The 23,735-nt window shown below is 51.6% G+C and overlaps 1 protein-coding gene across 6 annotated transcripts in view; it reads right to left on the reverse strand.

Annotated features, from left to right (window-relative positions):
* Positions 1 to 4,222: 4,222 nt before the first annotated feature.
* The window catches only part of SLC4A4 (solute carrier family 4 member 4), a 149,688-nt gene continuing 130,175 nt past the window's right edge, over positions 4,223 to 23,735 (reverse strand). For all 6 annotated transcript variants that reach the window (XM_071555325.1, XM_071555320.1, XM_071555321.1 and 3 more), the window contains 12 exons: positions 23,548 to 23,618; positions 23,080 to 23,268; positions 21,968 to 22,081; positions 21,498 to 21,659; positions 19,191 to 19,369; positions 18,225 to 18,297; positions 14,166 to 14,234; positions 12,329 to 12,502; positions 9,644 to 9,805; positions 7,164 to 7,260; positions 5,267 to 5,346; positions 4,223 to 4,311 (listed from right to left, as the gene is read on the reverse strand). In XM_071555325.1, the coding sequence (XP_071411426.1) occupies positions 5,303 to 5,346; positions 7,164 to 7,260; positions 9,644 to 9,805; positions 12,329 to 12,502; positions 14,166 to 14,234; positions 18,225 to 18,297; positions 19,191 to 19,369; positions 21,498 to 21,659; positions 21,968 to 22,081; positions 23,080 to 23,268; positions 23,548 to 23,618 (1,334 nt within the window). In that variant the 3' untranslated portion in view covers positions 4,223 to 4,311; positions 5,267 to 5,302. The remainder of the gene's footprint in view (positions 4,312 to 5,266; positions 5,347 to 7,163; positions 7,261 to 9,643; positions 9,806 to 12,328; positions 12,503 to 14,165; positions 14,235 to 18,224; positions 18,298 to 19,190; positions 19,370 to 21,497; positions 21,660 to 21,967; positions 22,082 to 23,079; positions 23,269 to 23,547; positions 23,619 to 23,735) is intronic.

The raw sequence follows: 23,735 nt of genomic DNA on the forward strand, positions 1-23,735 counted from the left end.
GAATTCAGCAGTGAAGATGTAGGGATTAAATATTAGCTGCCTTAGAACTGCAGATAAAGTTCTTGAAGCAGCAGAGTGTGCACCCAAGTAGCAATGCTGGAATATTAAACGTTCATAATTCCTTGCACTAAAGAAAGTGTGGAGTAGGAATTTTCCAGCCCACACCACCACTGAGGCTTAAGATGCCACTTTGAGTGCTGCAGAGCTCTGGCCTGGTGCCACCTGCCAGACACTGGGACACAGCTGAGTTCCTGGGCAGTGTACAAATGGGGCTGAGATCCAAGGAAATCAGTTCTCCAGACACCTGCAGGCTGGAGGACTGCATGGAATTCGGCAGCAGATGGACTCAGGGTGCCCCTGTGGTGCTGCAGGATGTGCAAGGACCAATGGCTCGCCCTCCAAGATGCCACACAGCACTGCAGGCTGAGAGTGCCGAGGGCAAATCCCTGCCAAATCCCACAGGAACTGCAGGCACAGCGCCCCCAGACATTCTCAAGGGCAAATTAAACCTGGAATTACAGGCACAGTGCCCCGAACACCTCCCTCTGATGACAGAAACAGGGAAATGAAGACACAGCACCCCAAACCAGCGCCGTCTGGCGAGTAAATCCAGGAACTGCAGCTTGAATGCATAAAAACAGCGCCGTCTGGCGAGTAAATCCAGGAACTGCAGCTTGAATGCATAGAAACAGCGCCGTCTGGCGAGTAAATCCAGGAACTGCAGCTGTTTAGGGAGTAAAATCAGAATGCAGTTTGAGTGACTAAAAACTTATTTTTTAAAAATTATTTTTGCTGTCAGGAATGTCAGAGTCTTCACCGTCCCAAGGCAAACTCCGTGTCCCTGAGGCACATTTGGTTATTTCCCCTTTCACCCCACGTGTGCAGCTCTGGTGCAGATCTCTGCACATCCATCCACCTGCAGCAATTGGTGGGAAGTTCCAGTGGAATCTTCCTACCGAGCCCACAGAGGAGCCACTGAGCTCTTTTGCATTAGAAAAACCTCATTTACAGCTTTGGAAAAGTGAACTGGCACAGGTAATCCACAGAGAACTACTTGTTATTGTTGCTATTATGATACTGTGAGGATGTGCTTTAGCTTGGTCTGAACCTTCACTCCTCCCCTGTGCTCCTTGGCTCCACCAGAACCTTCCCGTCCATGGTCTCCACCTGCTGCAACTCCCCTGCACCCACCTTCGTGTCCTGGTGCTTCCTGAAGGAGGTGACACTCCTCGAACATGGACAGGTCTCCATCCTGCTCCCTGGGGATCCAGGCAAGCCAACAGCGCCTGTTCCCAAACTGCCAAAGGTGCTGGAGCCAACCAACAAGGAGCTGTGTGGCCAGGACTGGGCCCTCCAGGTCACCAAGGAGTGGTACCTATTTTGGTCAGTTACAATCACGGAATAGAATCATTTAGGTCAGAGAAGACCCCTAAGATCATTGAGTCCACCCAGTGCCTGACCTTCCCTTCTTCCCCTGGTTATACAGTTTGGTTATTATGGGGAGCATCCTCAGTTCCCTCAGGGCTACCACCCCCAGAGATGCCAAACTGCAATCTGAGCAGCACCCATAACAAAAACTCAGGTGGCCACTCCTTTTCCCACTCCAGGTCCCTGTGGGACCCACAGAGCTGCTCCCATCCTGGAAAAGGCCAGCCATTCCCACATCCCCCCAGGGATCCTGGATCTCAGTTCAGTCAGACAGGACTCCACACATAATGAGTGAAAGCAGACTTGAGCTCTCCCATAAATGCATAAAGTTACTTTATTTTCAGTATACATTTAATTTTGAAAAATATAAATGCTAAAATATCTCATCATCTTCATCTTTTGATTCCATAAAAGTCACAATAGAAAGCTTCATAAAACTGTAAAATACTATAATGTTATAAGGAATTTCATGTTTTATATTATTGGAAAAAAAAATCACTTTATTATATTTGAAATGTTTTCTGCTTTTTTCCTTTTTGTTCCACCATCCTGATCCACTTCCTTTCATCCCACGTTTTCATTCTCTCCTCCAAAGCAAACAGAGACTTAGGAGAATTAAAAACAACAATACAAGTAGCTGAAAGTGCTGTCGATTCAAAATAAAAATACAAATCCCAAGGTGTCTCAGCAGGCCAGAGGCTGGTGGCCACCCTGGCCCCGGGGCTGGGGCAGAGCTGGCTGTGGCTGGTGGCAGTCCCAGGTCCCACCAGGAGCTGGGACCTTGGATTTGCAGGGCAAGGTCGTTTCTGATGGTGCCTCTGATCTCAGGGGCCTTGGGTCAGGCTCCACACCTCCTCCCTGAAGTGCCCACCCAGGCTCTTCCTACCAAACGCCTCCTTTGGACTGAAAATGCACTTTCAGTGACTCCTGCAGGCGCCTGGAGCCGCTCCAGGGGCTCTCCCTGTCCCCAGAGCCGCGGGTGCTCCATGGAAAGCTGCGGATCCCTCTGTCCCGTTGGCAGCACCGCCCTCGGATCACACAAGCAACACAACACAAGCAGAGAGACAGAGCTAGAGCAGCAGCCAGGACACCTACAAGTGCACTCAATGCTGTTTGGAAGACCTCATTTTTTGTGGAGACACCTCACCAGGCACCAGCAGATGGAAGCTGTGCCCGCCGAGCCGACTGGGAAGAGCCCCTGTGATCCAGCTGGTTTCACCTTTCCTCTGGGATTCCCACAAATCCAAGGTCTGGCAGGACCCAGCAGCTCCTGTGTACTCCACTGGTGGCCCTCGAGTCCAGGTCCCCTTCACTGGGAGCCAGGACTGGTGTTCCCCAAGGCTTGGAGAGCATTGGGTGAAGCTTCCCAGGTTGCCTGTCCTCCAGCAGCAGGAGGCATCCCAGAGCTGCTCCTCTTTGCCCATGTCTCCCCAGCCTTTCTGGAGCAGGTTCCAGTTGGGTTCTGGGATACACAACACAGATTTCATGGAAATGGAAGCGGAGACCCCTCGAGAGTGAGTGGGGGATGTACAGAGGTGACGGCTCCGACGTGGGAGCAGATGCTCAAATTTGGCATTTAAGGTCTCAGCACCATCAGAAAATCCTCCTGACTCCACCAGTGGGGACTTTGGTTTCACAAGGACCAAGCACTGCCCTTCCTCTGCAGCAGGGTGGTCTCCACTGGGGAATTCACCAGAGAGCTCGGGTGTTCTTCCTTCTCATTTCAATTTTGGATGAAGCTTTTGGTGTGTTCCCTCGTGTCCTGGTGCAGCCCAGTTTGCCAGAGGCATGTTCAGATGCACACACCACTATGAACACTCCACAGAGAGAACATCCTCTCTCCCAGGGTGATGTCCCCTTGGTTCCCACCCCAAACTCCTGGGATGCCCATGCCTGGCCTGCCTGGTCCTGCTGCAGTGCCGAGCAGCCAAGGTTTGGGGTCAACTCCACAGATGATTCCACAGGTTTGGGATGCAGGAGGATGCAGATGACATCCTGTCTCCTTCACAGCAAAGACTGCCCATAAAAAATCAACCCCAAAAGAAGGTGGGGATGGAACCGACCCAGCCCTAGGCCACGTCCTGGAGATTGCAGTGTGGTGGGTTTGTTTTTTGTAAAAATCACATTATATATGGTACAAGACATTTTTTACAGAAAGCCTGGCATCTAGAAATAAGAGGTAGAACTACTCAGAACTATACGTTTCCTGCTGCAGGAAAAAAATTCATTTTTCTTTACAGTAATTAAAAAAAGGTTAAAAAAATTGACAAAAAAAAAAAAAAAAGAAGAAGTTGTAGGTTAGGCCCCCATAATTTAAACAAAATAATCTAGGAAAATAACACTCTTCCATGTACCTGACGGATTAAGTCCATTAAAGTGTTCCTTTAAAAAAATCTTGCATAGGAAAGGGACATTTGCAAACATGCTACAGCCATGGCAAGTGTCTGTCTGTGCTGGGAGTGCAGTACCTGCTCCTCTGGGCTGCAGGAGATGTGGGAGGGTTTAGCAGCACGTTGTGTTCGGGCAGCTCCGGGCAGGGGGGGCACACACGGAGCTCGGCTCGGCTCTGCCACCCCGCGGCGCCTCGGGCACTGCCCACGGGGCCCAGGGACAGCCTCGGTGCCCTCCTGGCAGGGACACGGCTGGGAAAAGGCAACCCGAGTCCTGGGGCCGGCGTGGGGGCCTGGGCAGGGGGGGCTCAGTTACCTTTGCCAGTGGGGGTTCGTATTTGGCCAGTGACAAAATAAATTCCAGGAGAGATTGGACAGACAGACAAATTACAAAGTAGTTTCTGTTCCCTTGCTCCTCCAGAAGTAACCATTGTCTTCAGGCTCAAGTTCTATTCTAATTTGAGGCACAACTTTTACTGGAGTTCGTGGAGGGCTGTGGAGAAGAAGGAAGACAAGGTCAAACTCTGGGCTCTGGGAATACTCAGCTGGATTGAAGAGAAGCCCCACAGATCACAGAAGGCATTTGAATGAGTGGGCCTGACCATGCCCCTGGCAGGAGGCAAACCCACCCATTTCACTGACTGAAGAGCTCCAAGTGCCCAGCACTTTGTGCCTCACAGAATCCCAGAACAGTCTGAGTTGGAAGAGACCTTAAAGATCATCCAGTTCCAAGTGCCTGCCATGGGCAGGGACACCTTCCACTGGACCAGGTTGCTCCAAGTCCTGTCCAACCTGGCCTTGGACACTTCCAGGGATGGGGAATCCTGGTGCTTCACCCCAGGCTGTGACAACACCCCAAAACTGCCATTGAAAGGGTGCAGGTGTCGCCACTGGGATGAATTTCAGACCCTCCCTAACACCTGGAAGCACAGACACACCTTTGACATTTCAGAGGATTATCCTTGTCTTGGTCCAGATCCAATTCCTGGTGCTGGGAAGTCCCCTGTGGCCCCAAGGGACTGAACTCTGAGGAACTGCTGCCTAAGTCCTCCTTGCTGCCACTCCAAGTTATTCTTGGAGTGTTTTCCACCACAGATGTGGGGAAATGAATTCTTTCCCCTTGGCAATACCCCTCTCAGCTCCTCTGCACCTTTCTCCTGGTCTGGCTCCCAAACCTGTGCCCAGTGCTCCAGGCAGGGTCCACCCAAGGCCAGTGGAGCCTTCCCATCTCCCACAGGTTCTCCACTTCCCATGCCAAGCATGGCAAGGGCTGGAATAACTACGGAATCAACCTGTTCATGATCACCTCGGGATGCTGCAATCCAAGGCAGGGAATGTTCTGTTCTCCAAGTGCTCCTTAAGAATTCCCTACAGTTCCCTTCAGGTGCTGAGGGGGAGCAGAGCTACTTCTCTGGGCTGATTCCAAAGCCCATTTTGCAGGTTCTTACCTTGGCATGGCGTGTGATTGAAGGAAAGGAATTGTATCAGCACGACGTGTGGCGTTCAAGGAATGTTGGTGATTTTTCTCCTGGGGAGAAGGGAAGAAAGGCTGGGCTGTCATTGCTGCAGCACTGAGGGCTCCTCCAGCCCTGTTCAGCTTCCCCAACCCTCAGCCACTGGCAAAGCCCTTTTCCTGCTGCCTCTCAGAGGGAAACACTCCACTCCTCTCTCTCTCCTCCAGGATAAAAGCCCCTGAGGTGCCAACAGGCCCAGGTTTCCCAGGAGTTCCCACTTGTAGGGCTGGACACTTACCTTGGATCTCCCCCCTGGACTCCCACTGTCACACCCACATTCCTTGGGAGAAACAGGGTGGCTCCTTGCCTGGACTGGCTTCTCTCTCCTGACCCTGTGTGTTCTCTGGGAATAACAGCCCAGTTCCTGCTCTTGCTGGAGAAAAGCTGATGGGGGTGGTGTTACTGGGGATGTACTTTGGCTCACAGGGCACAGTTATATCCAAGGGCAACACCACAGTGGTGCTGGATTCTGGCTGGTTTGCCTATTCCAGTGTCCTGAGATGTTGTCATTTCTTTGGGCATTGTTTCTAATTAAAACCCAGCTAATCAAACACTGGATTCTAAAAATGTACCAATACCCAAACCAACTACAGCTTGGCCTGTGGGTGATTTGCCCTGTGCCATCTCCAAGGGCATTCCAACATGGCAGAGTTAACTTTTCCTGAAGTATTTTAGCCATAAACATGTTGCAAACAGGGCACCTGATCCTGAACTCCCCTGGAACAACACTTGGGATGCAATTTGCTTTCAGCATATCGGGGTGTTCTCACAGAATGAGGAGGATGTGTGGCTGTCCAAGGCTGGGTTTGGATGGTTTGACATCAGCAAAACACTGAGGGTGTCTAAATAACCAGGAAAATGTGTCTTTTCCATTGGTTTGGTTTTACAATCTCCAAGTGTTTCTGTATCTAAACCCCACAGAGCAATGCTCAGTGTTGCCTGAGGCCACCAAAGGGAAAGGGACTTGGGGCCCAGCTCTTAAACCCCAAGGATAATTTATGGATTTATCAGCTGGGGGTTTAGATCCCACTCTCAGGAATTACCAGCCTGGCAGCAGCACTCATTTATTCCTCCAATTTGCACTTCTCCCCTCCCATCTCACAACAAACCAGCATATGACACCCTCCAGTACAATAAAGAGTCAGCCCAAAGGCAAACATGCCAAGGTCAGCTGTGATTCCTCACTTAAAAGAGGAAAATGTAAAGTGGCAATGACTGAAAATAAAGATTACAATGAGCAATTACAGATATTAATGTGAGAAATTAAAGACAAAGAGAAGAGCAGAAAAGCAAACCACCTAAGAAGGGAAGTAAGTTAATGACCAACTGATCCCTGCCTGGGCAGCTTAATGACACAAATAATTAATTTCTCTGTTAAGTGCTGGTATTTTTGCAACTGCTTGGCACCTAAGGGAACAAACAGTGACAGGACAGTGCTGCAAATCCAGAACAGCAGGAGCAGAGGAAAAAATAAATCCCACCATCAGCAGGTTAACACCAAGGGGGAAAGGGGGAGGGGAGAGGAGAGGAGAGAGTGGGTGGCCAGGAGACCTGTCAGGAGCTGGAGAAAAGCACTTAAGCTGGAGGCACCAGAAGGAACAACACTGATTTTGTAACCAGCAAAGAAATAAAAAAAAAACCCCTCACAAAGCAAAATCTGTCATAAAGCAGAGGCCTGGAAATTAAAAAAGAGGGAGGAAAAAAATAGAACAAGCACTTCTCAAGTAGAAGGAAAGATTAAAACCCAACAAACCCCCATAATTCTAAATAGATCTATTTCTGTAGTGCAAGTCAGAGGCAAGCAGGCATGCAAGAGGTTAGTTCTACTCACTGTCAGCAGGTTTGCTATCACTTAGGAAAGGTTCCTGCTCCATGATGTCCATTGGGATTTTAATACTTGGGACTTTTTCTGAGTAGGGGCAGTCAGACTGTGAAAGAAACGTGTACAAGGTCTTAGAACATTCCCACTGCTCTCTCTCTGTGTCTCCCACACATTACAGTTCTCCTTCACACAGTTTCTGCAGGAATGGGAAAAGAAAAGGAGGAGGAAGAGAAGAGCATGGCCCAGCTTATTGCCTGGTGGACTGCACTGGTTCCCACTGCTCCCCACTCCCCCTGCTCCTTCACACTCCAGAAGGAAAACAGACTGAAAGGATCATCTTGTGGAACTGCAGATTCACACAAACCTTCCCCTTTCCCACCCCACCAGCCTTTAAGACACCATCCCATTCTGCTTGGAGTCAGCTGCAGGAAATGGAGATGGAAAAGGGCCTTGTGGGCAGACACAGCAGGGCACTGCCTGCTGGGAAAGCTCATCCACACCTTTTATCCTGCTGGCATTTCTGTGTCAGACCCCTTGGTTGTTCCCAATTGCTCAGTGAGGGCCAGACACAACATGGCAGAGGTTCCTTGGGTTGGACTGGCCCAGCAAGCTCTTTAATTTGAGTCAAACCCAGACTCAAGGACACCTCTGGGTCATCAGCTGCAGGACCCTGGGAAGGATTCAGCATCCCTGGCCTGGCAGGAGAAACAGCAGCTGGGCCAGGAGGAGGCCCAGGGGGGACCAGCAGGACTGACACCCCCCTGCCTGTTTCACCCACCTGGCTAATGCTTACACATGGTACTGGGAATTATTCTGCTCTTTCACAAACAAAGGGAACGTCTCATAGCCAAGGAAAGGCTGATATTGCCCAGCCTGGCAAAGGCAGGAAGGTGGGATTTGCCAGAAACACTGGGACATCTTTGTTCCTGGAGAGAACCAGCCCCACAGCGCCGGGGTGGAGGGAGGAGACCTTCCAGTCAGGGCAGCAAAACACTGTGGAGGCCAGAGAATTGCTCTCCTTGGATTATTATTCTTATTTTTAACTTATTTTTTAACATAACTGACATCCAGTGCCTTATTTCACACTCCAACAGCAAGATGTTTGCTGGGGACTACTTGCATGAGGCTGAGGGACAAGCAGAACTCAAAGAAAGCATCAGCAATGCCCAGCAGTTCCCTTGGCTGCACTCAGACCCCCCAAATCCCACAGGATCAACCCTGGGGGGGATATTTCTGGAAGGGAAAGAGGGAGAATCATCCAAGCAGCAGTGCCCCAGAGCTGTGTGTTCAGGAAGCTGGGAAAGGCAAATGCTGAAAAAAAACCCAACAAGAGTTAAGAACCAACACTCTGCATGAGATCTCTTACCCACTGGATCAATTACTGTACCTGGAATGCAGGAAAAGCCTGGGAACAGAGGAGAGAGCTTAAAACACGCCACAGAGAGGGGGACTGTGGCTCAGGACACGACACTGCTGGAGGCAAACCAGTCAGCAGGAGGGGATGGAGTCAAACCTTTGCTGATTACTCAGCAGGGCCTCTTTTGATCTCATTTTGCTTTGCACAAATTCGGGTGCTTGCCCTGGGAACTGGAGGAATGATGGGACAGGAGAGCTTGCTGCCTGAAGGTACAGCCAATCCTCCCATCCTGCCATGTGAAAATGGAATTTTTTCCAGCTGTAGGGGACCTGACCTCTCCCTGCATCCCAAGAAAAGCCTTTCTCCACAGACCCTGGGTGGATACAGGAGCAGAAGAAGGGATGTTGTGCTTTGGATTGCCAGTGGGGTGTGTTTAGCTCTTCAATGTAAGTTTAAAGGATTTGAGTTAGACCTGAGCAGGAGAACATTTGAAGGCACCAGGACTGTATTTCTTCTTCTTATATACACAGTAAGAAACAGAAGAGTCAAAGGCACATGGGTCTGGTCCACTCAGGTACCTTTTTGCTATTTTAGGATATGCTGCAACCTGAGGTAGGACCAGAGTGTACAGCAGAGGGCACAGATGCTCAGGAAATATTTAGGTGATGAGTATTACCAACAGAAAGCAGTTTTTTCCTGCAATATAACAAGTCACACCTTTTTTGTGCTTTTAAAAGATCCATTAAAAATATATAAAAAAAAAGCAAACCAGAAGGACCAGAGGTGGTGGTGAAAAGCATTTTTCTCCTAAAATGTAAGAGGCAACGACAGGGATAAAGGTGGAGGAGGGAAGCAGGAGGAGGCAGGGTGGGGAGAGGCATCCTGGCAAGGGGCAGGACAGCCCAGTGGGCACCCAGTGCTCCTGGCAAGCGTGAGCTCCCTCCTGGCAATGCCAACCCACCCAGCACAGGCTGCAGAAGGGAAGGCAGTGCAGCAAAGGACTCTCCTTGGGGGCCCACTTGCTGCAGAGCAAGAGACTGAGCTGTCAGCTCCCAAAGGGCAGTGGGCAGGGACTGGGCCTGGGGTTAGTGGTCAGGGAGGAGGAGTGTGACAAGGGCAGAAAGCTCCTTACATCATCATTGTCACTGTCCATACTGCCTTTCTTCTTCTTCTTCTTCTTCTCGTCCTCTTTCTTCTTCTTGTCCTTTTCTGGAATGACGTCGTCAAGGAAGCTCAGGTCGTGCTGGGAGAAGAGGTAGTCCATGGCCTTTCTGACTGCCACCAGGGCCAGGATCTGCAAGGGCACACAGGGAGTTCCAGCCACATTTTACCCTGCACTGGGGACACTCTGCCTTCCTCTGCCCACCCACTCGAATCCTGGCTGGGAAAGAACACACAGAGGAGGTGGGGAACACCTGGGACATCCCTGCCAGCTTCCAAGGCCGAGCTGTGACTGCTTCACATCACAACAAACACAAAGCAGCACTGGAATCACTCAATACCCCTGCATTATAAATAACAAAGAGACAAAAAATGAGCATTTCCATGTACTTTGGGATGTAGGTTCGTGAGGCAACCTGAGTAATAACACCTTGCCTTATTTCTCATTGCTTCCCCAGATGCAAGAGCTGCTCAGAAATCAGACAAGGGCCAATCTGTGCCCTCAAAGTTTGCAGAACAGTTTCCTTGGATTATTGCTGCAGGGAACTGGAGGAGAAGGTTGTTCTGTGCAAGACTGCAGTGAAGGCACCAGGAAAAAAGGAAGGGACACGGGGTCTGACACCCCATCAGATCCCACACAGGCTTTGCCAAGGGGAACATGGACAGGCTGGAAGCTGTAACCCATTCCCAACAGGAAAAGTTTGTTCCCAGCAATGGTGACCAACGGCACAAACAAACCCCAGGAGATCTCAAGTGGTAACTTGCAGAACTGCAGATGTGATTCCAGCCCTGGGGAATCACTCAGGGGGTGCACAGACACCCGTGGTCATCCCACCAGGAATTCCTGCTGTGTGCCAATGTCCTCCATCCAAACAAACAAGGAGCTGGCTGCTGGCTGCATCCTGCCAAACTGGGACTTTGTAACAATGTGGATCAGGAGGGCAGGTAAGTGAGGCTTTGCCATGGGATGCAGCTCCACCCAAGCTGTGGCTCTGCCTTCCCTGAGCCTGCACCGGTACAACAAAGTTGGGGTTCACTCAGATTCTGTGTTCTGTGTTCAGTTCTGGGCTCCTCAGTTGAGGAAAGAGATTGAGGGGCTGGAGTGGGGCCAGAGAAGAGCAACGAGGCTGGAGAAGGGACTGGATGTGGCACTGAGTGTCCTCTTAAACACCTCCAGGGACAGAGAATCCCACATGTCTTGATCCAACCTCACTGTGATCACCAGCCCAGGGCATGGAGTGCCCTGGGCTGGTGATCACAGTGGGGTTGGATCAAGGGTTGGATTTGATGATCTCAGAGGTCTCTTCCAACCCAACTGAGAAGAGCAACGAGGCTGGAGAAGGGACTGGAGCACAAGTGCTGTGGGGAGAGGCTGAGGGAGCTGGGGGTGTTCAGCCTGGAGAAGAGGAGGCTCAGAGGTGACCTCAGCACTGTCTGGAACTCCCTGAAGGGAAGTTCTGGCCAGGTGGGGGTTGGTCTCTTCTCCCAGGCACTCAGCAATAGGACAAGGGGGGCATGATGGGCTCAAGCTCTGCCAGGGGAAATTGAAGTTGGAGAGCAGAAAAACTTCTTTGCAGAGAGAGTGCTCAGGGATTGGAATGGGCTGCCCAGAGAGGGGGTGGATTCCCCATCCCTGGAGGTTTTTCAGCTGAGCTTGGCCGTGGCACTGAGTGCCAGGATCTGGTAAAGGGACTGGAGTTGGACCAAGGGTTGGACTTGATGATCTTGGAGGTCTTTTCCAACCCAACTGATTCTGTGATTCTGTGATTCTATTATAGGCAGAGAGATTTTAGATTCAGCTTCCAACACAGACATGGAACTGGCAAAGGGGGAACTGTTGATTTTTAACACCTTGTACAGGAGCATGTGTCCCAGAAGGAACATTTGGAGGGTTTTTTCACTTGCATCCTCTTTTCTCATTTCACCAGCTTGTCCTTGATCTGGGTGCTGCTCTCCCTCCTCCTGTCCCTTAAAAAAGCACTGCAAGGACCTGCCCCCACAACTCAGATTGTGCTTAGCCATAAACCTGCAATGAGGCAACCTGGGGCCCACATTTATTCAGGAGTTTCATAAAACTCTGCCTTTGCTGAGTCTGACCTATCTCCAAGCCAGAGAGTGCCTAACAGTGCCTGTAGCTCCAGTAATAATCTGAATAATCACTGTCTGACATGAAACAACATTAGGGTCTTTTTCCTCAAGTTCAAGACAAAGAGACATTCCTTTTTTTTTGCTTTAATCCTTTCCCTCCCTCTGGCCCCGCTCTGAGCACTGAACCTCCTTCTTGGTGTTGTCAATCTGTGCTATTTAAAAGCCTGGGAGACATTTTGTGTCTGGTAATTAGTGTGGACTAAACCAGGAAAAGTGCTCCTCTCCTTGGTTCATGCAGCTCAAGGAGAAACCACAGCAAACCCAACCTTGGCAGCCAGGAACAGTCAACACTAACTGCACCTTCCTGGGAAAAAATAACCTTCCAGGCTCCTCCAGAGGATTTGTGGAAGGCAGGCACAGCCACTCTGACTCCATGCAGTGCCATGAGCAGAGCCCTGAGCCAGGGACTGGGCAGGGAGAGGGTGGATTCACCCATTCCTGGCAGGGCATGACTGTGGAAGGTGTGGGCTGGGAAAGGCAGGGAGGGAGGGATGGCAAGATCACTTACCATGACAGGGAATATGATAGCAGCCACAGTGGACTTGAGGATCCAGAGCAGGGCCAGGCACACCACCTGCAGGAAGGTGAAGAGGTGCACCCTGCGCAGAGGGACGTGGCGCAGGTAGATGAAGTCAGGCTGGTGTTTTAGAGGCATCAAGAGCAGCTTTAGACGGTCCATGAACTGGAAGGGAAAAGAAAGGGATGTTGAAATGAAACTCAGGATGCACAAAAGAGAGAGTAAACAACAATGAAGCAGAAGCCCTATGGGGAGAGGCTGAGGGAGCTGGGGGTGTTCAGCCTGGAGAAGAGGAGGCTCAGAGGTGACCTCAGCACTGTCTGGAACTGCCTGAAGGGAAGTTCTGGCCAGGTGGGAGTTGGTCTCTTCTCCCAGGCACTCAGCAATAGGACAAGGGGGCACGATGGGCTCAAGCTCTGCCAGGGGAAATTGAAGTTGGAGAGCAGAAAAAAATTCTTTGCAGAGAGAGTGCTCAGGGATTGGAATGGGCTGCCCAGAGAGGGGGTGGATTCCCCATCCCTGGAGGTTTTTCAGCTGAGCTTGGCCGTGGCACTGAGTGCCAGGATCTGGTAAAGGGACTGGAGTTGGACCAAGGGTTGGACTTGATGATCTTGGAGGTCTTTTCCAACCCAATTGATTCTGTGATTCTGTGATTCTATGAACGCCCAAACCAGGGGCAGCACCACACTCTGGGGCATTTCTGCTGCCCTCCCCTGCCCTGCTCCTGCTGAGGAAACCCCTCCAGCATTCAGGAGCTGTGCTTTTCTTGTGCCCAGAGCAATCAGGAGCAGAGGTCAGCAGAGGCCAGGGCAGACACCACCCTGCCAGGGAACAGAACAGCACCTGCCAAAGAGCTTTCCCAGCAGTGCCCCTTTGCCCCGGGCTGGACCGGACGGACTGGGAGTCCAAAACGGGCATTTCTCATGCAGTGAAAAACACCCTTCACTGGGGGAAAAACAACCTGCCCAGTCCCCCAGCCACCTGGAGCCCCTGTGGGAGAGCCAGCCCCTGGGCCAACAGGACAATCCCCTCACTGTCCCCTGCCCGAGGGGGGCTCGCTGCCCACTGCCAGCACCAGAGGGATCCTGCCCTAGTGAATGGGGCCCGGGGCTGTGCTACAGAACCCCTGAGGGAATTCTCCTGCAGCTCACAGAACAGGCAGTCCCTTCCCCTTAGGGCACAACCCAGGAAGAAAAGAAAGACCATATTTAACAGGGTGCCAGAAAGCAACAAAACCACTTCCAACCTCCTTGGGCCAGCTACAGGCACTGGGCATGAGAACTGCTCCTTACGTAAGATTTCCTCAACGACAAAGAGAGGGGCTTGGCTTCCCCTTCCCAGAGAACAATGTTCCTGCTTGTTAGCATTGCAGAATAACCCCCCTGCCATAAATCATCCTCCTTGTTTGCCTTCAGCCTGTGGCACAGGACCTGAACCACCCTGGGAGCGAGTCTGAGCCGAGGCGGATGCCTGTGGAATCCTGGAATGGTTTGGGTTGGAAGGGATCTTAAGGACCAACTTGTTCCAAGGCCCCTGCCATGGGGAGGGACACCTTCCACTAGACCAGGTTGCTCCAAGTCCCAGAATGGACCCAGGTCTTCACAAAGCACCCTCTGGCACTGACAGTGGCCGGACTTGGCTGCTCTCCCTCGGTCTCTGTCTCAGGATACCCAGGTTGTGGCAATGTCTGTAACAGCTGCCACTCTCTCTGGGTTTCTTGGGAAGAAAGATGAGGCAGGGAAGGAGAAGGGAAAAGTTGGAGGGTTTTAGGAGAATCCCAGTGCTGGTTAATGACTGTCACCCTCTCTGGGATGTTGGAGAGACTCACCTGCACACCATTGAGGGACGCGACACCCATGTAGAGGAAGACACCGTAGAGCACAGGCATGGGAATGAACTGCAGGAGGAAGAGCAGGAGAAACCAGGTGAACAACCTCCCTGCACACACTGCACTGTCAACAGATGGTGGGATGTCACTCCCAGCCTGTGATCAACTCCAACTGCACCTACGAGTGGACAACGCGGAGGAATAAAGCCATACAAATAATTAAGCCAAATAAAGAATAACAGATCCTTCTGCTGTGTTCTGAGAGACACAAGGACATTTGTGCAATCCCACTTGAGCAGGACTTGGATGTCTCACCAAGAGCTGCAAACTGCCCTTCCCCTCTGGCTTTGTGGGCAGACTGGAAGCAGAAGGCAGAATGATCCTGTGGTTTGTGGTATATCCTGTTTTTCCAAGGCAACAAGTGACAGAACAAGAGGAAATATTGTGCTGGGCAGGGGTGGTGGTGGTGGTTAGACTGGATATTAGGAAAAACCTCTTCATGGAAAGGGTTGGGAAGCCCTGGCATGGGGTGCCCAGGGAAGTGGTGGAGTGACCATTCCTGGAGGAATTTAAAAGCTGTGCAGATGTGGCACCTGGGGACATGGTTTAATGGCAGATTTGGCAGTGCTGGCTGGACTGGGTGATCTTAGAGGGCTTTTCCAATGGTAACAATCCTGTGATTCCACATCCAGCACAGTAAGCCCTGCAAATCCATGGAGACAGACTCTTGAGTCCCACCTCAGCCAGTCATGCCAACCCAACCTCTGCCTGCTCCATCTCTCACACACATTAACCCCTTGCTAATCCCAAATACAGGACTGTGAGCTCCCTTCTTCACTGCCAGGATCTCTCCTTTCTGCTGCCCATTCCTCCCTCCCTCAGGTACATCTTCCTTTGGGAATGAGGAACACCACACACTCCTGGGCATGAGCCTCTGTCCCCCACAACAGAACCACACAGCCAGCCTGGCATGGCTGCAACAGGGATGCTCGGACAAAAGCACAGGCAGGAGCTGAAGAATGGCCTTTTGTGGGATGTACTGGAGCCCAGGGAGGATGGATGGAGCTCCAAGGGACAGCCCTGGTGAAGTGCTGGGTGGCTGCCATGGAACAGCAGCCACAGCACAGCCACAGAACGGCAACCACGGCACAGCCAGGGAATGGCAGCCACGGCACAGCCAGGGCACAGCCAGGCACAGCCATGGCACAGCCAGGGAATGGCAGCCACGGCACAGCCAGGGCACAGCCATGGCACAGCCATGGCACAGCCAGGGAATGGCAGCCACGGCACAGCCAGGGCACAGCCATGGCACAGCCGGGCACAGCCAGGGAATGGCAGCCACAGTGCAGCCAGGGCACAGCCAGGGAATGGCAACAACAGCACAGCCAGGGCACAGCCAGGGAATGGCAACCACAGCACAACCAGAGCACAGCCAAAGAACAGCAGCCACAGCACAGCCAGGCACAGCCACAGAATGGCAGCCACGGCACAGCCAGGGCACAGCAGCCATGGCACAGCCAGGGCACAGCCACAGCACAGCCATGGAATGGCAGCCACGGCACAGCCACGCACAGCCATGGCACAGCAGCCACGGCACAGCCAGGGCACAGCAGCCATGGCACAGCCAGTGCACAGCCACGGCACAGCCAGGGAATGGCAGCCACAGCACAGCCAGGCACAGCCAGGGCACAGTCAGGACACAGCCAGGGCACAGCCAGGGCACAGCCAGGGAATGGCAGCCACGGCACAGCCAGGGCACAGCCCAGCTAGGGCACAGCACAGCCAGGGCACAGCACAGCCAGGGCACAGCACAGCCAGGGCACAGCCCAGCTAGGGCACAGCACAGCCAGGGCACAGCACAGCCAGGGCACAGCACAGCCAGGGCACCTGCTGTCCCAGAACTCCTGCGCCGGGAGCACTCCCCTCCCAACCTCTGCGTGGAGCTGTTACAAAGGCAAACAACAGCGCAGCTCTCCAGTGCTTCAGTGTGTTTCCCACCACCTCGTTCTGCGTTTCCTTCACGCGTTTCCCTGGGGGCACATGAGCATCAAAGCCACCCATTCAAAGCTTCCCTGCCTACACTTTCGCTTCCTTTGCGAGCCTCATTCCCCACTCACCCCCTGCACGCCCCTGGATTGCTAACTCATCCTCCTCCGGGATTTCTTTCTTTCCTCTGGTGAGCCATGTTGCTATCTCCCATTAGAAGGCAAATGTTTTCTCTACATTGTGGGAGGGGTGGGACACCCCGAGTGTGTCCACAAAGCTGGGGGCGGCCACAGGATTCAAAGCTCTCCCTGGATCTGAGGGATGAGACAGGATAACACCTCCAGCAATCAGAGTTCAGCTCTCTAGCTCATTTTAACTGCTCTCCTCTCCTCCCCTTCTATTTATCTCTGTGGGGTTTTTTTTAAAGATAAGATTGCTCCAGTCCACAAAGACAGACCACCCCGAGGTGACACCCCAGCCCATCATCCCGCAGGGCAGCAGGCTGTGCTGTCATCGTGGGAGTCTCCCTTGGCAAAGGATTCCCCAAGGATGGCGTTGTTGGCTTTGGCACTCGGAGCAAACCTGCTGTGGGCCAATGGGATTAAACCTGGATTCACAGGGAAGTGGCTGCCACTGTCCCAGCAGGGCCGAGGATGTTTCTGTGGAGATCTGCCACGGCTGAGCAGAAACACCAGTGACATCCAAAGCCAGCACAATCCCCAAAGCCCCCAGGGTTTTGTTTCCCCACCAGCAAACAAAGCTGGGATTACTGCATGGATTGCCTGGTTTATTGAATCGGGGATGGTCGGCCTTCAACTCGCCGCTGGCAGGAGCAGCCTGAGATGTCCTGCAGTGCACTCAGCAGAGCAGCTCCCTCCAGCAGGACCCTGCCACTGGAATTTGCCAAAGGTCCTGAACTGGTGCCAGGCCCTCCCCGCTGGCACGTGGGCCAGGAGCGTGCCGAGTTATCCTCAGGCGTCCTCCCACCAGGATCCTCCCCACACGCTGGCCTGGGGGAAGCACAGGCAAAGAACTGAGGACTGAAGCCCTAACAGGGGAAATAATAGACCCCAGGGGAAGGGAGGAAGAGGGATCTTGCAGGGGAAGGTCACATGGATTAACAAACAGGATTATCACAATCAGGCATTAAATTAAGGGCATGGAAGTGCCTGTTTGTGCAGAGGCGGAAACTGTTACCAAGACACCAGAACTGGAGCAGTACAAACAACCTTAGAAATGAAGAGCAGGAACACACTGGCTTTGGAAAGCCACTGTCTCTGCTCTCCCCACAGGAAGCATCGCTGCTCCCTGCCTGCCTCCTCCCCTCAGGTTCACATCTCATTGTGCCTCACAGCCCCTGGGGCTTCCAAAACTCCTCTGCCTCCTCCAGAAAAGCTCCTGCACACCCCCATCTGCTCCATCCCAGTTACAACACATGGTGCCACTGCTCTGACATCCTCTGCTGCTCCCAAGGGCCTCGGGGTCCATGGAGAAGGACTCCTGCAGCTGACACCTCCCACTGGAGCATCTGCCTGTGCTTGGCACCACTTCCATCACCATTCCAGAGCAGGCTGTGTCCTCCACAGGACAGGGATAAGCAGATTTTCCAGTTCCCTTCCTCGATCTGATGATCCACTAAGGATGCATTTCTCCATGGCTACGTGCCAACATATTTCTGGTCTTGGAAAACAGCAACCTACCTACATCCAATGGTCCATTAGCAACACATCTGTCCAGAGCCTTGGCTAAACTCACAGGAAAAAAAGATTCAAGAGAGGAAGAAAAGCCATTTCATTGCACTACTTCCTCCAGAAACACATTTTCCCAACTCTCGAGCTTTATCCATGTTTTCCAGAAAATACAGGCATGGCAAAGGTATTAAAGGAATCATGAAACTAAAGGAAACTTACCTTGATGCAAACATGGAAGAATAATCTTAAAATAAAAAACCCCACAGCTCTCAAGACCCCCAGCCCTGCACTTGGTCACTACTCCAGCACACTACAACCATGGTGGTTTTTCCTTCCAAAAGGTCTGGATTTAAGCTCCCAAAGAGCTGTAAAACATCCTTACCTTCAGGATGGGAGCCATGAAGACAGACACCCCAGTCAGGATGAAAACGATGACTCCGGTGACTCTCTGCTCCCTGAAACAACACCACTGGCTGAGGATCACAGCTTTGGTTTGATATCCAGCACTCCACATAAAGCCCAAAACCTCATTTTTTCAGCCTCCAGCACCAGGCAGGATCCTGACCAAGCCCTGCACACCTCTGTCCCCAAGCCCAGAGCAGTTTCTTTAGGCTGCTTGGGGTCAACTCAGCACTGCTACTGAGCAGGAGGGGTGTGTTTGCATGTTAAACACTACAAACCACTAACCAGCACTCCACATTCCCCACAGGGAATCATTTATTCCCAGAGAGGGAATAAATCCTCAGCTCTCCAGCCTGAGAGCAGTCCCAGCTCAGAGCACTGCAGCAGCTGGGTCAGTGGTTCAGCCCTTCCTGGGGTGCTGTCCATGTGCCCTCATTGGGTTTCCACACCCAAAAAACATGTTGGCCACTAATATTTCACAGCACTGCAAGTCAAGCCATTAAGTTTCTATTTAGTTGCCTGAACAAGCACCCCAATTTCCAGGAGTGCTCCCCTCAGAATCACTTCAGACCACTTAATTATGGCAACCAAACACAGGAGAGGTTGCCCCATTAAGCAGAGCTGATGGCTCCAGGCATGGCAGGTTTGCAGGGCTGACCACTACACTTGCTAAAGAATGCCTAATTTCCATGGATAAGGAAACCTGCAGGAAATGTCTCTCCTTTAACACTGGAAAACGGTGTCTGAGCTGGCCAAATAAACTTCTGGGGAGTCACACTTGGGCTTTGCCTGAGGAATTGCCAGAGACCTGAGGAGATGCCAGAGACCTGTGCTGCTGAATCTCCCAGCTGGCTTTGGAAATGGGGACAAAGCAGCACAAAAGTCTCTGTACAAAAGGATTTTGCAGGTAAAACACGGTGCCTAAGGCCTTCCTGGCTGGACATACCTCACTCCCAAAAACTTGGGCTGCTCTCCAGGGGCTGAAGTCTCCGTCTCCATCTTCAAGCTGTCGATGTGGGCGATGGAGATGACGGTGGCAGCCACGTACCAGGGCAGCCCCATGAAGGAGCACACAATCATCAGAATGGCCACCCAGAACAAATCCAGATGGTAGCCAGCACCTTTCTGTGGAGGGAGACAAACAGCCTTCAGCTGAACTCTTCCAAATGCCTGCAGAGCAGGGCACAGGCACGCTGGACAGGTGGCATTTCCTTCTACAACACCTTCTGGCAAACAGAGCCAAATACCAAATATACACTGGAGCTTGTAAACAGCAGAAGCAAGCTTTCAAAATAAACATATATACATAAATATATATAGAGAGAGAGGGAGGTTGTGCCCCAAGTGATCTCACATCTGTGCAAGTTATGCTTGGATGCACACGGAGCTTTAAACACTCAAACCACCCTTTAGAAAAACAGCCCAAAGCCTAATTTTAGTTTCAGCAGCTGCTGAACAACAACTTTCAGTGTGATGACTTAAGGAAGAAAGCCACCTTACAGCCATATGGAGCCTGCCTAAAGGTAACACGTGCTGCTGGCTGCCTCACAGTGAGGTTTGTTCTCCTGTGTTTAGGGGAGGAAGCAACTGCAAGATCCAGTCTGGACTTCCCAGCTGGTCTGGGCCCTGCAGATGGTGCCTGGTGCTGGAAGCAATTCCCTCAACACCCAACCCCAGGCTTCAGATGGGATGCAACAAGAACAGCTGAAAGCTCCTTCCCTGTCCAAAGCAGAAAGCTGCCCTCATTCCTGACTCCTTTTCAAAGCCCCCAATCCTCTATTTTTTAAATCTTTTAATGAACTAACACAGGAAATCCAGAAGTCACAAGTGCCAAGAGAAGAAGTGAAGAAACAAAAGAGCCACCAAAGAAAGGGATCTTCAGAAAAACACCAGAGAAACCTTTAAGGTTTGCTGTTTTAAAAGAGATTAGCTTTTTTTTTAATCCTGTTTAATTTGATTTTATTAGAAAAGAAAACCTGACCCAGACCTAGGATGACCCAGGAGGGAAAACAGCCCAGCTGCTCTTGAATAGTCCTCTCTGTTTCCCTCACACATGTGCTTGCCTTGGCTGGCTGGTGGCACTGGGACAGCCACCCTGGGACACCCTGCCATGACTTTAGCAAGGGGTGAGCATTAAGAAAAGCCTTTTTTTTTCCTACAGTAAATGTTGTGGAGGTGTTTTTCAGTGCAGAGACACAGGATGGGAGTTGAGAACCCCCAGTCCCACCAATACCGTGCTCACACCACAAAAAGGAAGAAGGGAATACATTTTTTGGTATTAACAGTACTTTGCTGGAGTGTTTATAACTTTGTTACTAAAAAAGTACACCCAGTGCTGACAGCAAAACCACGTTCTGTGCTTCATAAGCTTTATAAGCTGCAGAGAAGAGTGGCCTCTTCTTCACGGGGGAAGAACAGCCAATATACTCTTGTAGTGGGTAACAAAATGCTGGGTCTGCTTAGGCAGGTGCAGGAGACAGAGCTAAAACTGAGGCCATGGCAACAACCAGCCTGCCCTGACAAGATGAGGGCCCAGGGTTGAGGGTATCTGCCCAGATGCAGGTGGCAAACAGGGATGCTCTGAGGGGGTTTTTTTAAGCCATGAGCCAGTATCTGTGCCCCATCATCACTGTGCACAACCAGCCTTTCCCACTCCCTGGGACTCCCAACTCTCTCCTCCAGGTCAGGCTCAGGATGGTCTTAAATCACATGTTACTTGTCTAATGTTCACAGTGACCACACAGATTGAAACATCCTCCTCTTTTCAAAGCAAAAGCTCCCTTCCCATATCCAAGAGCTCTCCCTGTAACTGAGGAAGGGTGGAGATGGAGGTGTCTGAATAATGACCCACTATTACCTGTGTTCTGAGCAGGTCTGTGCCCCCACAGGTCACACCACATGTTCTATTATTGGGAAGGGAGACTCTCCTTTTACAGGAATTTCATATTTTTCAACAGAACTGAGTGTGCAGGGAAAGGAGGAACCCTACAGGCACAAAGAACTGCACAGCACCGTCTGGAAAGTTTATTTTAAAAACACCACTCCATCCGAGGCTGTTACGTGTCAGCTCCTCTTTAAATAACATCCCACTGGGGCTCTGCCCTTGGCATGTCCCAGATCCCTCCAGCTCACTGCTCCTCTGGGACAGGGCTGTGCAGTTTGAGCACGACCACAAGGCAACTTTGCCTCCTCCAAACCAGCAGCAGTGGCAGGAGAAGCCCCTGCACGTGCCCAGGGCACAAAGCACACCCACCTTGAGCTTGTGCTCCTTCCTGTTGACGATGACGGCGGTGATCTGCTGGTCCATGAAGATGAGGATGGTCACCAGCAGGGCAGGGATGGCTGCTGCCAGGTACACCCACCACGGGTTCCCTCCAAAAGGGGGGATAAACCAACCCCTCTCGGGACTGGTTGGCTTGGAAGGACAGGGAAAAGAAAGCTCTTGTTAGAGGTGCAGGACAGGAGTGATGACAGCCCCAAACCAGGGGGACTTCCAGCCATGGGGAGGCACTTGAGGCTGGTGACAATTTCATCCTTGCCACCAATGAAAGGTTCCAAGTGTGGAGGCAGGATTGAGGAGATAATCAGCCAATCAGAATGATGCTATCAAAAGGGATATCCTCTGAGTAAATCAGTCCTTTCCAGACCACTGGCTACATTCCCATCTTGAGGGCAAGTCATTCCAGGAAGGGAACCTCTTGCACAGGCCTGACAAAGACATACCTTGAATTCACTTGGCACAATTAGTTTTGGTGTGTCCACACCAACCAGGGCATCTATTCCACAGAAGATCAAAATGGACAGGATAATGGCAAAGTCACTGATGAGCTTCCGGGCCTGAAAGAGAAGGGGGGATCATAACAACAGGGGTGGGCACCAGGCAACACCACATCACCCACACTTCAGTGTCTACAGGAGCCTTGTGGCAAGGCAGACTTAGCATTTCTTCTTCCACACAGACACCCACTGTAGTGTCTGGTGCCATTTGCCTACATGTGCCTTGGTATTTTACTGTGGTGTCTGAAAGCCTAAATAGGAGCATGAAAACAACACACTGGAAAGTCACAAAATTCCCTTTAAGAGATGGGAAGACCCAAACTTGCAGGAAGCAGATACTCTGTAGGGCTGGCAGAGATTGTGTTATTTGCTGTTCCAGTAATAAATCAGCCTAAGCTGACAGGAAAACAAACCAGGCTTCTCAGTAAAGCCCCAGACTGCAGCTGCCCTGAAGCCACTGCAATATGACAACTGAAAGCTGCCACTGGTCAGACCCCAAAACTTCACTGTGCAGCAGCCACGGTGCTTGCCTGGAAGTGGGGGAGCTTTCCAGAGCTGCTGCTCCTTCCCAGCTTCCTGGGTTCACATGGTTACAGAGAGATTGAGCTGCATTCCAGCCCAGATGGAATTTGGTTCCTTTTTATTAAGAGAGGTTGAATTGTTACACAGCAGAACAGTCAACATCCATGCAGGATAATCCCTGTGTGTCACAATGCCAAAAATGGGGCAAGGCCCAGAGAGAAACATGCATTGGGCACACAGGGAAAGCTCAGCCTGGCACACCTGGTGTGGGAGCCTCACCTGAGGGGACAGAACAAGCCGAGGCACCTCAGAGGTGCCTGTAAGTTTGGAAGTGTTGTCTTGAGCACCTTTAAAATCCCTGCTACATTTCCATGCCTTCCCTGTGCCCTCCAGAACCACTGGGAGCAATTCCAGGCATACCTTGGTTAACCAGTTCCATGTTTTCATGCCAGCTAGTCCAACCAGCATCCCTCCCTGTGTGTGTGACAGCTGAGCTCTGCCCTCAGAAAAGCTGCTCTGGGAAAGGAGGGACTTACAGTGGTGGGAAAATAGCGGCTGGTCTTGAATTTCTTGAGGGCCATGGAGCAGGTGTAAGTGCCGAAGAAGAGGATGAAAGACATGAGGGTGATGTCAGGGACATAGTCACAGTTGTTGCCCACAAGTTCTCCCCCGTATTTCAAGCACTCCTTGGCTGTCAGAGCAGCCCAGTCAATGGTGGTGTTGTCCTGCAGGGAAAAAGAGGGGATGCTTCCATGAGGCTGTGCTCAAGCTGGGACAGGGATGGACAGAGCATTGGGACAATCAAGGAGTGCTAAAAATCCCAGACTGATCGGGGTGAGAGCACTTTCCTGCTGCTGTCTGACTAAAATGGGTTGTTGCTCTGTGGCTCAACTTCCTTCCCCCATGTCCCCCCACAAATGGGTGTGACCCCTCAAGCTCCACTTCCTTCTCATCATCCCAAACTTGCCACCAGGAGACTCCACAGGATCCCTGGGAGCACTCACCGAGTCAGAGGAGGAATAGGGCAGCTCATCTCCTGACAGCACCACTGTCCTGTTAAATAACGAGCTATTAACTGCAAGAGAGGAGAGAAAAGGGTACGTGGTGAGCAGGAAGGACAGAAAATTCCATTTATTAAGGAATTCTTGACTCCATCAACATGTTGCCACCTCTTTAGTCCAATAAAGAGAGT

Source organism: Pithys albifrons, chromosome 5 (genome assembly GCF_047495875.1).
Source record: "Pithys albifrons albifrons isolate INPA30051 chromosome 5, PitAlb_v1, whole genome shotgun sequence".
NCBI lineage: Eukaryota > Metazoa > Chordata > Aves > Passeriformes > Thamnophilidae > Pithys > Pithys albifrons.